Consider the following 16,973-nt stretch of genomic DNA (forward strand, 5'->3'; position numbering starts at 1 on the left):
CACCGGCCTTTCTCGGGTATATGCACTCATTTTCCACCACAGAAGGATTTCGCTTAATAATGCCTGCAAATACAACACTCACCTCTGTTTGTGGTGTAAACCGGGGATGCAGGAGAGGAAAAACAAACATCCTCCGTTAGGCTCCAGCACCGCCTGACCAGGACGCATCTTCATCACAGCATGTAGATGATGTAGGAGAGGAAGACGAGGCCCATAACGGCGAAAAACATCAACACCAAGATGTCCACCATGATGGGAGACAGACTGTGCGGATGTGAGGAGAACACGCAGCACAAACAGCGACCTTACCACCGGGGTAGAAGATCGGCGAAGATCGGAACAGATCGGAGGAACTCGGAGAGCTCCACACGCCCCGCCCTACACAGAAAGCGAATGTGCAAGGGGGAAAGAAAGCAAATGTGATTTTCTAACCCGGAGTCTTGGCTTTCAGGCACGTTGACTAGCAGGCGATGTTGGTGACCTGCTATGATGTATGGTTTTGGAGATAAAGGCTTTGATAAAAAGACAGGAAGCTGAGCTGGAGATGGCAGAGTTGAAGATGTTAAGATTTTTATTGGGATGGCCAAGGCTGAAATTAGCACATCGGAGGGACAGCTCAGGGTGGGCGGTTTGGAGACAAAGAGGAAAAGCTGAGATGTTTTGGACATGTGCAGAGGAGAGATGGTGGATATACTGCTCAAAGGATGTTGAATATGGAGCTGTCAGGCAGGAGGAAATGAGGAAGACCACAGAGAAGATTCATGGTTGTAGTGAAGGAGGACATCCAAAGGGCTGGTGTGACAGAAGTAGAGAACCTTCCACAAGTTGAATTAGCTTGATGGGTTCTTCTTATTTCTCACAAGATCAACAACAACAACAATAGTGAATCAGGATGTTCCACATACCACAACTGAACCAGTAATTCTCCCTGATAACTACATCGTTTTGACCTTTTCCTGCTTTATAAGTAAACTGGCTTCAATCAAACTATGTTCAAATCTTGTTGCCTAATGGAGCAGTAACCGTCCTCATTGAAGATCCCTTTTAATCTGCACAAATCTCCCATTTACCACCACATTTCCCCCCATTATGCTTGAAAGAGGTCATCAAACTCCCCCCAGCATCGTTTCAGTTGTCTCACCTCTCACAAATAGGTTCAGAATTTTCCTTTTTGAGGTTTTTTTTTTTTTTTTTAAGCACTTGAAATGAAGGCAAATGGACTTCTTTCTGCTTGTGAAGACATTTTACTTCTCATCCAAGTGGCTTCTTTAGTTCTAGAAACTAATGGAGGGTCTTGGGTATTTTACCCCTTGTGGGATTGTCTCCATTGAAGAGATCCTGAGAGTCACCATCTTTGTCATTGTGAGTTACATGAGCCCAGGTGTGAATCAAGGTAGGTCATTACTGTCACAGAGGCCAAGGTGTGAATCCCATTGGAGACACTGTCCTACCATGTCATGTTGGAAATTATTAAGGTCACATGGGTTATGGTGTGAGTGGGGATTGAATCACCTGGAAAGGGATCTCCAGACTGTGTTATAGGTGACTGATGACTGGTGCTCTAGGACAGCGGTCCCCAACCTTTTTTGCGCCACGGACCGGTTTATGCCCGACAATATTTTCACGGACCGGCCTTTAAGGTGTCACGGATAAATACAACAAAATAAAGCTAGTACCGGTACCGAAAAAAAGAAAATTTATTCATAACACACGTGAAAAGACCAAGGAAAACAGAGTAAACGATAAAAACGATAACAAAATAACGCTGAAAACCGATAAAAACCCTGAAAACTATACATTTCACACCTGAGCCTCAACTCTCGCGGCCCGGTACAGGTCCGAGGCCCAGGGGTTGGGGACCGCTGCTCTAGGACACCAGCAGTCTAACAGCGGTCATTCAGTGTGGACATAAATAGCCTCCTTTATTCCCGTGTCCTCTCTGCTTTAGCTGAAGATGTATAACTGCGTTGTGTGACGTGTCACGCGTGGTTCTTTGGTCTCGCCCGTGTAAAAGTCCAAACGCTCCTCAACGCATTGCACAATGTACACTTATGTTGTTAGGTCTGAAGCACACTGCGCTGTTACGGTTCTGAGTTTCTCTGACAGACCTGCCAAATGAGGGACAATATTAATCCATTTCTCCCTGGTTAGGGCATCTACACTGATTTAGTGCAGACCCAGTATGGTTTTAGATATGGAAACATTCCTGATTCACTTCTTCAATGCTGAGAAGGGTGCTTTGCAGTTCATATTTAATAAAGCTAGCAGTTCAGGACCTGCCAGATTCTCAAGGTCTTAAATTAGAGACTCTGAGGAGCCTGTGTTATCAGTTATGCACCAGTGTTTCCCACTTCTTTTGAATTCTGGCTAGAGCCGGTTTTCCCTCTTCTGCAAGGGGAGTGGTGAAAATTGTTGTATGAAATACTGTTTCTTCTTGTCCCACGTGGAATAGCTTGAATTTATTAGCACAAGCACGCTAATGAGGGTCCTTTAATGAACCATTTGAGACTTAAAACCAAACCCCCAAAAGACTCAGCTAAACATTAATTCATTAATCAGCACAATGGTTTTTAGGTATGACAACATAACATGAAAAAGTTCTCCTATTTAGCAATTGTCCTTTTTTGCATCATAAATTCGTAGAAGCGACATAATGTGACATTTGCTGAAAAAGGGCCTTGCACACCTATGTAGATTTTTACATTTGCGTTGCTATTCATGTGTCCAAGTGAAGAGACTGTACAGACAGAGCAGTCTTGAGAAAAAAAATGACATTTTATTGAATCTGCAGAATCATAAGTACAATTTGAAGTGCTGTATCAGGGCAACAGGAGATGATATCAGGTCCTTAATCTGAGGATGTATTCAGAGTGTTGAATACATGTGTATGTCAATATGCATATGGTATATTTTTTTTTTCTTTAAAAAAATAACAAAATTATATCAAAAACAATTTAAGATGGAATGCACAAAAACTGGTCTGAATGCTAAACCTGCAATTGTGGATTATATGATTTCACTCTGCAAAGTCTACAGTATATAACCAGTATCATAGAAGCAGGGAATGATTCATCAGAAGAGCAGGAGCCTACGATGAAGGCTGGAGGAAAGAGGGACTGCAGCAGGAGGTTGGACAGCATAAGAAGACAGAAACTGAATGGAAGCAGGGTTATGATATGAAGTTAGGGTTCAGTAGTGATGCCAGAGCAGAGGAGCGGTATTTGGCGCAAAGAGGTTAACTCCTGACTAAAATCCAGGTCAAACAAACAACTTGCCGCCTCTCACAGACTGGGAAATCGAGAGGATCGCCACCCTCAGTCGCCCCCTCTCCCCCCAGCCTCGCACGCTTACATCTTCACACACTTAGATTTGACAGTGCCTTAACAAATCCATCCTGAGCCACACTTAAACAACACTGGCTGTCTTTGGCCATTCCCCCCCTCCCTCCCTCATTTCATCCACACCACCACCTAACAACAATCAACACACTTGAGATAAGTTTAGACTGGACGCAATCCGGAATCTACCAGTGTGAGTAGTTTTGTTAATAATTAAATTTGAGCAAATGCACCATCAGCCAGGAACAACAATCATTTCACTCAAAGCCAAACCACAAAATTCCTCAATTTACCCCAGAGATACACACAACCGTGAGCTCTAAACCAGCTTTCCGATCTAGCGTCTGTTTTGCAAATATCCTGTTGTCGAATAGAGATTAATGCAAAATGCAGGAAAGATGCTGTACAGTGTGTTCATTCGTTCTCATTTATTAGAAGATTAGAAGAGTCTTTTTTCTAATTCAGTGACTTTTTTTTTCATCAGCACTGTCACAATTCATGACATTAGAGAGTTTGATTGTTCAACACCAACTGACAACGTGCATCAACCGTGAGTCAGCTTTTAAAAATCACAGAACTTCTCCACATTCACAAAAATATTGAAACGCTTTTATCTGCAGGCAAGCCACTTCCCAGAGCACCGTGACCTGTAAAAACAATTCCCCCTAACTTACATTTATGATACATATACAATTGTACAATGTCATCTAGCTACATAGTGAGAGCCTTGTTTCACTTAATGAAGCCGAAATCCCCTCCCTCCCCGCTCCCCAGCTCCACTGTAAGGATGGCCCCACCCTGATCGCTCATGTCTGTGACAGTCACAGTGCATCACAGGAGAATGAAACTGCAAGAAAAGGGGAAAGGTGCATAAGGTCAGGGGCCTGTGACATTATTTACACCACGGAGGAATGGCAACAATAATGACAATTACACGTGTTATGGTTTTAACAAAAATACTGTGTCGCAGCCTTTCTGTGGAAGAGCCAGCAACGCAAACGCTTCATTTTACGCTCAAGAACCAGCAGTTTCAACATTTAGCTGCCAGCGAGTGGTGGCTGGCTTGTTGTCGGGATTGGCCTGCCACATGTGCCGCCCTGGCTCAGGTGGCACCTGCCTTTAAAATGAACAGAGCATACAATAAAATCTAACTTTCAGGTGTATTTTAAATGATTTTTTCTAAATTCTCCCTTCTTTGAAGCTGCAGAACAATGAAACGGGCTTTAACAACAAGCAGTTAGCGCTGTCCTGAAACTCCAAGTAATTATCCCATGACTGATCTAATACAGTGACTACAAGAGTCTCCATAAATACTCCTTTTCTGTCTTGCAAACTGAGTTGCTGGTTTATTTATTAAATACACAGATCTGTTTTTTTTCTCTCAAAACAAACATCTAATAACAACAAGGACAGTTCAGGAAGAAAAGAGCGAGAAAAATGACAACATCTACCACAGCCATAAAAAAAAAATTCTCACATTAAATGAAAAAAAAAAAAAAAAGACTGGAATGTACTCTTTCAAAAACGGTGGAATGAATTTCAAATAAACGATTCACAATATCGAGTTGTGCTTGGCCTCGTCTTTTATAAAGGATTTCTGTGATGGTGATATTTTTTTTTTCTTAGCAAAGGGGAAGAGCCATTTCCCCCCCTAAACAGCTTAATCTTGATCACCATATCTTTGTGATTCTCACAGGACTGAAGGCATTTAGGCTGCAAAATCAGGAATAAATGTGAATACTGTACATGCAGACGTGTGTTCAGTGTAACTGCAAGAGAAAGACTGATGAAGTCCCCTAACGTGTCCCTGATCCCTCCTGTATCCAGGAAGCCTGTGTAAGGCTCTACAGGAGGTGCTCTACAGTTAGGTTATTATTCCAGTTTGACAACAGCACAGTGCTGAACATGAGGGTGCCTACTTGAGCAGACTGGCGAGATGTGCGTCCATCTATAAATATATTTTAAAAAAACCTCTCTGTTAAGACTGAAAACTGGCTGACTGATGCAACAGCAACAGCGTTGGAGGTTAAAGGAATGGACTCAAGTGAAAAAAAACTCACGCTAAGACAGACTGAGATTCTATACACTGTTTTTCCAGTCTGGCCAAGATCACGCTGCAAAATTAAAGAAAGAAAAAGACAAATAAATGGGCCCATTAAAACGCCACTCAAACAACACTTTGAGCTAGTTTCTTCACTGAATTGTGTCTGCAGGTTTACTCACTTCAGGGATATCTTTTTTTGTTTTTTTCAAAAAACAAACATTTTCTTCCGTATTTTTGCATGTTTTAGTGGTAGGATTGCTAAGTGGCGTAGCTAGGATGGAGCTGTGTGACACGGCACGGACCCCTGACATACTGCAATGAACTGTGAATTCATCTTTGAGGACTTTCCATTCCCACTTGCAGCTGCATGAGAGTGGAGTCAGGATGGGGACAAAGACAAAGAGGATGACGAACATCCAAATAGAGAGACATTAGCACAGACGGACGAATAGAGAAGCAGGCAGGCAGATAGACAGACAGAAGGACAGACAGCTAGATAGAGGGTGTGTGTCTGTGGCTGGCGAACAGTGAGAGCAGAGCAGGGATGTAGAAGGGGAAGGGGTTCAGGGTCTCTCAGGGCAGGTTAGGGAACAAGAGTAAAAATAAGAGAAAGCGGCGCTAAGATGAGATGGCACTGGGCTTTTCCTTTCCTACTTTCCCTCCCTTTCTCTATCTCCTCCTTTTTCTCTCCCTCTTTTTCTTCTCCTCTAGCTCAGATGGCCTCCACGTAGTTGGCAGGCAGCATGCCCTGCTGGCCGGTACGCTCCACACGGCCATACATCCAGCCTTCATCAATCTGCTGCACGTCTACGATCACATCTCCGTCCATAAAGGAAACTTCATCCTCATCGGCGGCAGAGTAGTCATATACTGCCCTGTATCGCTTCTGTCAGCAAAAAAGAATGAGCTTGGTTAGTTTATAAACGAGTAGCTGCGGTTACAGTCTGCTGAAAATGAGCTTAATCATCTTGGAAAGAATGTGTTTTGCTTTTGTGTTATTAAATTACAACAAATCTTCTGATTCTTGTTAGGTTTTGGAATCGGTGAATTTAATTAGAAGAGTGAAGGACATACCCCAGCACTGGGAGGCGGGGCAGCGGCTGCCTGGCGCACTGGTTCAGGAGCAGGATCATAGTGGTAGTTCTGAGTGGCTGCAGGCTGCTGGTAACCACCTGGTGAAGGAGTACAGGGATAATGAAGGAGTTAGAATCATAAGCAGTACTACTTATAATTGGTGCTTTAACCTACACAAAAGGTCATTTATGGCATTATGCGGCTCTGTGATTTTTTTTTAAATCATAAAAAGTAGCATCAAATTCTGCTACCTTGCAAAATTTTAAGAGTACTTGCCCATTGCTGTGGCAAGGATTAAGGAGGGTGGGATCACTTAATACACAAAATATTTTAATTATTATACAAGCTCAAGATGTTTGCATACATTTTGTTTTAACTACAAACAAAGTAATAAAGGATGCGAAAAATAAAAACAAAACACTCTTAATACTTTAGTCAATTTGTTGTTGCTAACGTTATTAAAGAGTCACCAGTTCATCTTTGTTTTGGTGCCACTCAAACACATGTTACCGTTTAAAATGCATTTCTTCTCTAGCAGTTCTAAAATGAAGAGAAACTGTCTTTTAAGAAGCGAGAGACAATAAATAAATTGTGTAAATAAAGGTCATTTTGTTTGTACAATACCATATTTGCATAAAAATGACAGAACTGTAATTAAATTAAAAAATCTCGCTTAACAGGTAACAGTATAGTTAATATAAACACAATACCTATTAAAAATGTTCTCCTGTATAAAATAATGGGGTCAGAAATGACCTGACTTGGTTACACACAGTAGGTTGCACATACATAAAGTTCACAACTACACAATTCAGGTACACGACCCATAAATAATTAGATAAATGACTATAATAACTAATAAATACGTGTAGGAATATTGAGACGCAGGTAAAAAAAAAAAAAAAAAAAAAAAAATCTGACTACTGAACACTGAGAAAATGTAAAAAAGCTCCACAAAGGCTAAATTCAGAAGTTTGTAAACATTGACTCAGTACAGTCTATAATTAGGCATTCATTTCCATGTATTTTCTATGCATACAAGCTGTGTATTTATTGTTTGTTTGTGCAAAAGCTCTTTCACAGTAAATGCTAAAAAAACCCCCCAAAAAAAAAAAAACCCTACATGGCAAGCCAAGGCACGCATGCTCTTGATTCACAACCCTCTAAACAATGACCTTCTGTGTAAAGGTGTCGAACTGGCACACGAAATACAAATAGCAGGCTGACTAGTCATACCTCTTCACTTACTTCCTAATGCTGAAAGCACTGTTCTGACATAACTGCTCCTGTTGTTGTTTGCAATTATTACTGCAATGTTTCTGTGCCTGAGCTTCAGCAAACAATTGTTTGACTTGAGTAATGAATAAAAACAGATTATGTACAATTATGATTACAGCTGTGATTGTGAAACAGAATTATGCTTGCAGTAATGTAGTCATTTATGGCTAAGAAGATTAAAAAGCAGAGGAGTGCAGTGAACAACTTGAGCTCCTATAGCCTCTGGGAGGGAGGAACCAAGCGCAGACAAGCCAAGAAAGCTAAAGAAAAACGTAATTCTTTTTGTTCTCTAGTTCATGTACATTTTCCAGTTCAGAATCCAGCTACACAGATATTTTTGTGGATTCAGGCGGTGCTTTCTTCACTTCTGCCTTCTACTTCTCTGCTACATTTACTAGTAATTGCTGGTCATACCTGCACTGGGGTTGCTTGGCAGATGTTGTGGACCCTCTCCTCCGATCTTCTTCTTCTCAAATTCCTCATGGTACTTAATCTGCAATGCACAAACACAAACAGGTCATTCATGAAGATGAGGAATAATGCACCTTCTCTTAGGAGATTCAAATCCTTTCAAGTCTTTTCTAGATTCAAAAAGGACTTGTAGCTATGTACAGTTCCTTTTCTATCCACCAGGGGTCTCCCAATTGCTCTCTAGCTTCTCAGTGTCTGTGGAGATAGGTGGGGCGCACTATTTGCAGCAAATGCTCAGGGAAGCAGCTTGATGTTGAGAGGAAATGACATCTCAGGTACCGGAAGCAGTGTAAGGACGTAGGTGTATAGCAACGGCTTGTTGACACATCAGACAGGTGAAACATACACACAAACACACACACACACACACACCAAAAAAAAAAAAAAAGAGCAGAGGAGGAGTACAGAGAACAAGTCACTCAAATCCCCAAGTCTTACACACTCGCTTGGAATGACAGAGCAAGACTCAAAAGGAACTACTGAGAGGAAAAGGAGAAGGGTGGGGTTGTATGACTAAGCATATGAAATGGAATCAAGTTTAAATTAAAGTACTACAGTCTCAAGTGTAAGTGAATAGAGAAAAAATTGATTTTTTTCATTCTGTAAGCCATACGCCGAGTTATAACTGAACAAAAACAAAAAAGCAGCACAATTAGATGTTTAGGCAGACTTTATGACCATTTCTCCAGCCAGTGCGACAAAGGCTGTGTTCAGTGTTTCAAAATCAAACAGGCAGCACTGATGAAACAGAAACTGAGTGACTGCTCTATATAACCCGTCTCCTTATTACCAGACTGATAACAGACTTACTCAACAGTTCTTCGGTCAAGATTTACAACCCTGTATTCTGTTCCCGCTTATGCCCCGGCTCAAAGAGCCCACTGTGCTGCTGGCGTCAGTGAGGAGTGTATTCACCGACTGGATGGGATGACGGAGTGTTTGTGCAAGGACAGTGAAGCGAGTGACTGGGAGAACACAGTCGCTATTCTCAAGTGCAATATGCTAAGTGAGAGTGTGTGAGAGAGATTATTTTAGTTTGTTTTGAAGAAGCAGGTTGAACAGATGGTGTGTTTGTGTGTGGATTTACAGGACTTGCCCTAGCTGCTGCTGAACTACCCCTGACCATCCCCCCTGATTCCTCTCAATCTTTGCTGGTGGCAGGAAATATAGAAGGATGGACCGAGAGATGTGGCAAAGAGAAGGGCAAAACAGAGAGATGAGACTAGAAGAGGGTTTATTGCACTTTGTTTCTCAGTGTCCAGAGAAGAGAAATAAAAGACACTAATGTTCATCTGCAGTGGCTCCTTTATGATTGGCTGTGAATGATAAATTGATTGCAAGCAGATGTCTCGTTTATCAGCTTCAACTAAAGCCACTTCACGATGCGCCTAAATCTATCCTTAAACAGTTAAATTGTGGCTTGTGTGCGCGCCCATAAACGCATATAATATGTGTTTGTTTTCCTGCTTTGCAGACTTCCTTAATCTCCAACATGCAAGATCTTCATCACATGAAAACTGTAATTATCCATCACCCTCCACACCAATTATGCCATTAGCGAGGCCAGTGCAGAGCTCGGTATGTATGAAGAGGTGTCTTTGTATTGTCAGTTTGTTTCACATAGAAAGAAAGGTCTTTGCAGCTGACTTAAGCAGATTGGGGGACACAAGGTGAACAATATAAACATTTCTACATTCCTGTTGTGTATTTACAGAGAAATGGCAAATCAATCAATAACAGGGGCAGAGGGAGAGGAAAGTGAAGGTGATTGGACCCAATGAAAAGTGAATGGGAGAGAACTCCTTCACCATGTATAAGGAGCAATAAGAGCAAGTAAGAGGACAAAAAGATTTTAAAAGCAACAGTATACAAAAAAATTGTAGAACTTGAGATCTTAATCTGGGGAAATTCTCTGAGGCTTGAGCTGGAGGAGGCGAGACCAATTAGGCAATGTAACAGAAACTGATGACAAAAATGTGCCACGTTATTCTGGTGGCTTCCAAAGCTTTCATTTGAAGCATAATGACTAAGCTTTAAAGGAAATCAAGTTTTTTTTTTGTTTAAAATAAAAAAAATAAAAAAAAACCTCGGCTTTAATTTTTCACATTTTCTGCCACTTACTTTCTCTACTCTGCTTCATCTCCAGCACTCGCTAAAGGTCATGTAATACGTGTTTAAGGGCAAGTTATTACGCGCTGAGATTATTTCTAAAACAGTATCAAAACACTCATCTGGACAGAGATCGTAAAAATGCTAATAAAATGAAAATGTATTGTTATGATTACAGCCTGGCGTGGCACAGACAGCTGTCCCCTGAGATTTACAGTTGTTTTGCAGATGCCTGCTATCAGGATTGGTGCTGTTGCTCCTTCCTCAATATAAATTGCTACATTTTTAACAAATTATTTGTTTTGCTTTCCTTGTACAATTTTCTAATTTCCCATGCTGCACTCAACAATCATGGCATGCTCAGTTGCCTAGCAATGCTTATCCATTAGTAAGAGACATTTTGATAAGCAGGCTTCCATATCTTAAACCAGCGGTCCCCAAACCCCGGGCCTCGGACTGGTACCAGGCCGCGAGAGTTGAGGCTCAGGTGTGAAATGTATGGTTTTCAGGGTTTTTATCGGTTTTCAGCGTTATTTTGTTATCGTTTTTATTGTTAACTCGGTTTTCATGGGTCTTTTCACGTGTGTTATGAATAAATCTTTTTTTCGGTACTGGTACTAGTTTTATTTTGTTGTATTTATCCGCGACACCTTAAAGGCCGGTCCGTGAAAATATTGTCGGGCATAAACCGGTCCGTGGCGCAAAAAAGGCTGGGGACCGCTGTCTTAAACCATAGATGACTAGATTAGATCGATAGATGCATATAAAGTGGTATTTATTTTAGTGAGACAGAAGATGAATAATTACGGGAGTTGTAACTGAAACTGGTAAGAGTAGATCACTGACCAACGTGGAGAACCTAGCGAGTTAAGTACCACAGTAGCTGTCTCAGTAGACTCCGAGTGTGGAAAACAATTCTGACTAAGTCAAGTGAACTTCGGAGTGGACTAACTGAGTCTGGTGGATTCTCAAGATTCTCAAAAGTCTTTAGACAACGTTCCCGGTCAAGTGGAAAAGGAGGTAATGCAGAAATATTGATTTTTTATTTTTTTTAATCATATTGGCTGATCTTAAATCTTATGTTGTGGTAGCCATCCACAGTGTCCTCACTCAATAACTGGACCCATTCCAAACATTTTGGTCCCAATTAAAAATTTACACCCAAAAGATTAAAAATGCCACCGCTTTCCTTTAAAGCAGTAAAATCAGTAAATCTTAAAGAACTGAAGAGCCGTTTGCAGAGTACTTCATGTAGACCAATCATTCTCCACAGAAGAAATCCTCAGTTCAATATTGGCAAAGAGATTATAGTCACACAGGGAAACTAATCAACACAGAGCAGACTGGCTTCATACCAGGCTGTCAGGGTGGGGGGAAACACAGAAAGAGCTCCAAATATTCAGTCTGCTTTATTATTAAGATGTTGAGAAATAAACAAACAAGTGGAGTGAATGAAGTACTTGTTTTGGTGATGCTTACATTGCTGATTTGGTCCTGCGTTTTCTTAATTCTTTGCATCTCTGGTGTGTCTGCGACCACGCTGAAACCCTTCCCTTTATTCTTCTCAAAATCCTCCCTGTAAAGAACCTGCACAACAAAACAGGATCATGTTAGAAATAAAAGCAAGGTCAACACGCAAGGCAAATTACATGTAAAATGAATTAAACATTGACATCAACAGTTTCAGTTTAGTGAGTCAACAAGGAAAATCCAGCAAATGCAGTGGAAATGGTTATTTATAGATGCAGTGACCTAGATTCTTTCAACAAATCATATTCAACATTTTGAGGATTCATAATAGAGACTTGGTATTTTCCTGCACCTTTGAAATTAATTTACAACTCAAATATAATCGTAAAAAATTAAAAATCGTGAAATAAAATTCTTGGTTTTGCTAATGTCAGTGCTGAGTTTTGCTGAACTAAAGCTTTGGGTTGATAAAATTCTTTGGAAGGAAGGAAGAAAATTATTTTATTGGCAGCTCGATCACAGCTCGACCACAGCTCAACAACATGCGATGGACTAACATGATAATGTTGACAAGTCGTCTCTGGGAAACTGACATTCGTTTATATTTTGCATCTTCTTCCTTGGGTATTTCCATAAGAAGGCTAGCTGAAATTTAAACAAATGTACCAGATTCTACTACAACAGCAGCTCAAATCTACACACCGCCTCTGAGGCTGAAAATTCCCTCCACACCACACATGATTCGGGGCCCTGCATCCAGAGGGATATCTGAACGTGGATTATTTTGTGATATGTTCTTGAGATCGAAAAGATGTCTCACATTTTTTTCCTTTTTTCAGCTTGATATGCACAGGAAAAGCACCCAAAAAATTACAGGACACAATTATCCGCAAACTGGATCAATCACATTAACTACTAATTATAGTTTTATGACCATTTAATTGTATTTGTTTACTTATATCTCTCACTATAAAGCATAAGCTTGACGACAATACAACAAAGTTGCTTTTGGCCTTTACTAGTCAAATTTTACGTTTTCTGCAAATTCAATAATCTTGTACGCATCAAATAGGCTCTCTGTTTGTGTTGTATGCACAAACTGAGTAGGGTTTGCCCTGCATATATTGCTTTGTCTTCTGTGGTGACGTTAACTTCCTGCCTGCTTGAGTGAGTGAAGGCCTTACATGCAGGACGTGGTAGTAACCATATATGGTTAAAATGAGAGGTACTGTGCAACAAACAGTGTCAGCGTGTGTGTGTGTTATTTTCCAGCCTTCCCACCCTATTCTGACCCTAAGGGGCAGAGAGGAGGAAACGTCCTGCCCATGTAACGTCAGATGAGAATCAGAAATTACAAAGCTCTCCCTCACTGCTACACCGTGGGTGATCACTCAAAGCCACAACCACATACACCACTTAACAAACCTGAAACAGGAAAACACGTTTTATTTCTGAACTAAAGCTGTAACACATTTTAGCGCTTCTCTCTGTCATCTTTTCAGAGAATTTTAGACTCCACCCCCCACACTGAAACTCTGTCCCTGCCTCCATGGTGACTGCACTGATTTCCTGCACTCCTCCAAGACTGAGGGCGCCTGCTTGCACAGTCCATTACCAGGAAACAAAGCTTCACCCTTGCATCCTCTCCCCCAGATATCCACATAATGCCTGACACTGCTCAATACAGTGACCAATCCTCCCTCTCATCTCCCGGAGCCTTGTGATGACACAATGTTACTGTGATTCACAGCTAATGTGCGCGAGTGCGTAGGTGATGCGCTGTAATTGGTCCATATCTGCCGTCACCCTCGGTGTGACGTCCACTGAGAAAATGAGGCAAAACTATAGCTGATCCTCGTTCAATGAGGAATTGTATACAGCTTTGAGGCATGCACACGCAGATAAGAAGATTAATGTGACCTCGACCCATCTTTGTCCCTCATTCCTTGCTCTTCTCTGTTCAATATGTGATCCCCCTTATGTTTTTTTATTTCTCAAGCCTGTCTCCTTTGTCTTTTGGGATCTATGCAACAGCTTCTTCTCCTCCAATCATACCTCTGCTTTCTTTCCCCACCCACACTCTGCTCTTGCTGTGCTCCTTTTTCATTCATTCATATTTTACTGCTTCAACGGCAACAGTCAGTCATCCCATAGAGCTGGAGCTTTTCCTCATTATAATCTTTCTCGTTGCTTCTATTTGCATTCCACCAGCCTTCCTTCCTAAGGGAATTTCACTTTTATCTCTTACTCTCTCACCACACACTCCTCCCTCTTTCTGGTTGGTGCCGTCCCGTCTCTTCTCATGTGCAATTCATAGCTCTTCCTCTCCTCCTTCCCAATTCGTTTCTCTCTAGTTTTTTTTTTCTCCTTTTCTGTCTTGTTTCTTTCTGTCTTCCCCCCACAAAGTCTAGTAATGAGGTGTGACAAACCCTGCTACCATAGCAATAAGGTTTCGTAGCAACACAGTAGCGGCAGCGTGGTGGTGGTGAGGGGTTAGACAGTTACCGATCTCCACAAACAAACCTCCCCTCAACTTTAATTTGATGACACAGAAACACCTAAAAAGCGCCCTTAAAAACACAACTTTAGCTCAAAAGATTCAGCAGTTAACAGGATGTTTTTTCTTTAAGGGTGTCTGCTGAACTGACAGCACAATCAACCCCTTCAGCTAAAAAACACAAAAACGTCTGCACGGAGGTGACAACTTTGCTAAAGGGATTTTAAAAAAAAAATAAATAAAAATAAAAAAAAAAATAATCTTTTTGACAAATTTAAGGCTTATGTCTTTTTTTTCCCCTGTGAAATCATATTTTCCTGTCCACTGTGACATTAAACTGCAAATGAGAAGAGAAATAAAAGCCACAACATCCCACACTACTCTGTCCATCTCAACCTCGATAAAACTGAAATTCCTGCCCCCGAAACTTCCACTGTGGAGGTCAGTGGTTAAACTGACCCGTCATCACCAGCAACACTTTTCCTTTTAACTGAGAAAATCAAACCTTTACCGTCACCCAAATACTTGGGTGTACACAGTTTTTTGTAGCTCACTTTTCACATGTACTTCTCAGTGGCCAGACTCCTTATACAGCAGATCCGCGAAGACCTTATTCCTTGATCATTTTTCACATCCAGAGGCACTTCTAAGGTTGTTGCACCTAAATCTACAGTTCATCAGTTCCGCTGACTCAGTGGTTCATTTTAAAACACCTGCTGAAAACTCATTTTATATGGTAGCCTTTCTTTAAACATCGATTTATATCATAAATAAGAATTCATGCTTGAATGCATCTCTGTATTTACTGCATTTAAGGCACATTTCTGATGTTTGTGTTTCATTCAAATCATGAAGCATGTTATAACTGTTAAGAAATGCTATAGAAAAAAAAATGATTAAAATTCACCCATGCACTAGCATTTATTATATGGATCTTATTGGAAACAGTAAACCATTAGCTAACACTCTCTCTCAGTATTATGGAGTCTTTGTGGGGGCTGTTTGGATGCACAATCCATGTAGAAAAACACCATCTGTCCCTTGATTCCTCAGTCATCCCCCTCCCCATATGACCGCTATCCAAACCCCTATACTCTGCAAAACCCCCTGTCACATCCACACCCCACTCATCTCTAGTGTTTGACACAGACTTTTGGATAAGATATGGATATGCCCTGCCTGCCTCTCTGTACAGCACTCTCTCTTCTACAACAAGCTGCAAAAACAAGCTTCTCCTTCAGGTTTCCTGGTGGATTGTGTGTCGTTTTCTTTCTCCAAAGTAAAGAGGCTTCAACAGCTGTACCTCTCACATATTTTATTCTAATTAGAGACTAAAACTGTGCTGAAAGATTTGTTCTAATCTTTGTGTAAGTCTGCGTTAATGTGTGTTGTTTGTTGTGTTTTTCTGTGCTTACTTTAGTGGACATAGACAAGTTCCTGGAATTCTATTATACAAAGCCCAGACATCTTACTATTATTTGGAGAAGTGAAACTGAAACAAATTTTAAGGCAGTGGAATGCGTACTATAACAAGTTTGTGGACAGAGATAATAATATTTTAAACTTACTCTATCTATGATTTGACATCCAAATTTAACTGCAAGCAGTTCAAGAGGAAAACCGTCTTTAGCGAGCACAAATCTCCCCGACTCTCTATTCTAGCTTTCTCTTTTCTATTAAGGCAATAAGGAATGACCCAGTTAAGGAGGATATTTTGGTCAGTGGGGTTTCGTTTTTTTTAAAACATATTATAATTCATTTGGGTGTTTGTAATTTTAGCAACTGCAAGAACAACCTTAGTGTTTTTTGTGGTTACAAATTAGACCAAGATTAGCTACTAATTGCAGAAAAATAGGAGCAGAGAAACTGGGTAGATCAGTGAACCCTGAGTGTTGCTGTACAACAAGAAGTATTCAAACTGCATTAATAATTTGGTGTGGTTTTAAAAGTACAGAAATGTTGGCAAATTGTATCCACATAAATATGATACGCTATAAAAGCGCAAAAATACAAGTCCATATAATCCAGTTTGTAACCATCATAAATGGTAAACAAAAGGCTATAAGACATGAACACTGGTGAAGGGGAATCCTCAAACAAGCAGGTTATTAAAAAAGGCCTAGATACTACACCTTATTTTCTCCCCGTTTACATCCTTCTACAAACACACTGAACACTTTTAACCTAAATGTTTGGAAACAACTGCACGGACAGCGTCCAATGCAACAGTTTGCCCTTCTTGAACCAACTCACTTTGTATACTGCTAAGCTAGCATATTTTAGCATATTTTTTTTAGTAATTTACATTTGATATGAATAATTTGCAAAATAACTAGTAACCAAAGCTTCAACATAAAGGTAGTGGAATAAATTATCTTGCCCACTTTAAACACTGCCAAGTGGGTATCACTGGTAGAAAAAGTGAGGTTGACTATAGCTGTCAGCCTCCAGCCTAATTTACAAAAAAAGAAAAAGAAAAAAAGAATCAGCTAAATTTAAACTATTTAAAATAAGCAGTTAGTCTTTTGTTTAGTGGACATTCATGGGAGCATGTCAAACGCTGACACAATACGCTCATGCACCCACCCAGCTGTGGCGGAAGTGGACAATACACTAGACAGCAAAAAAATAAAAAATCAAGTAGTAAGGGAACAACAGAAACAGCGGTTAGAAAAAAAGTGGGCAAATTGAT

At 40.6% G+C, this 16,973-nt stretch overlaps 1 protein-coding gene across 2 annotated transcripts in view; it reads right to left on the reverse strand.

Annotated features, from left to right (window-relative positions):
- The window catches only part of lasp1 (LIM and SH3 protein 1), a 34,650-nt gene that overhangs the window by 866 nt on the left and 16,811 nt on the right, over window positions 1–16,973 (reverse strand). For both annotated transcript variants that reach the window (XM_084925339.1, XM_084925340.1), the window contains exons 4-7: window positions 11,794–11,901; window positions 8,149–8,227; window positions 6,457–6,554; window positions 83–6,268 (exon numbers count right to left, since the gene is read on the reverse strand). In XM_084925339.1, coding sequence (XP_084781465.1) covers window positions 6,095–6,268; window positions 6,457–6,554; window positions 8,149–8,227; window positions 11,794–11,901 — 459 coding nt within the window. In that variant the 3' untranslated portion in view covers window positions 83–6,094. The remainder of the gene's footprint in view (window positions 1–82; window positions 6,269–6,456; window positions 6,555–8,148; window positions 8,228–11,793; window positions 11,902–16,973) is intronic.

This window comes from Perissodus microlepis, chromosome 4 (genome assembly GCF_051167445.1).
Source record: "Perissodus microlepis isolate ML-2025 ecotype Zambia chromosome 4, ASM5116744v1, whole genome shotgun sequence".
NCBI lineage: Eukaryota > Metazoa > Chordata > Actinopteri > Cichliformes > Cichlidae > Perissodus > Perissodus microlepis.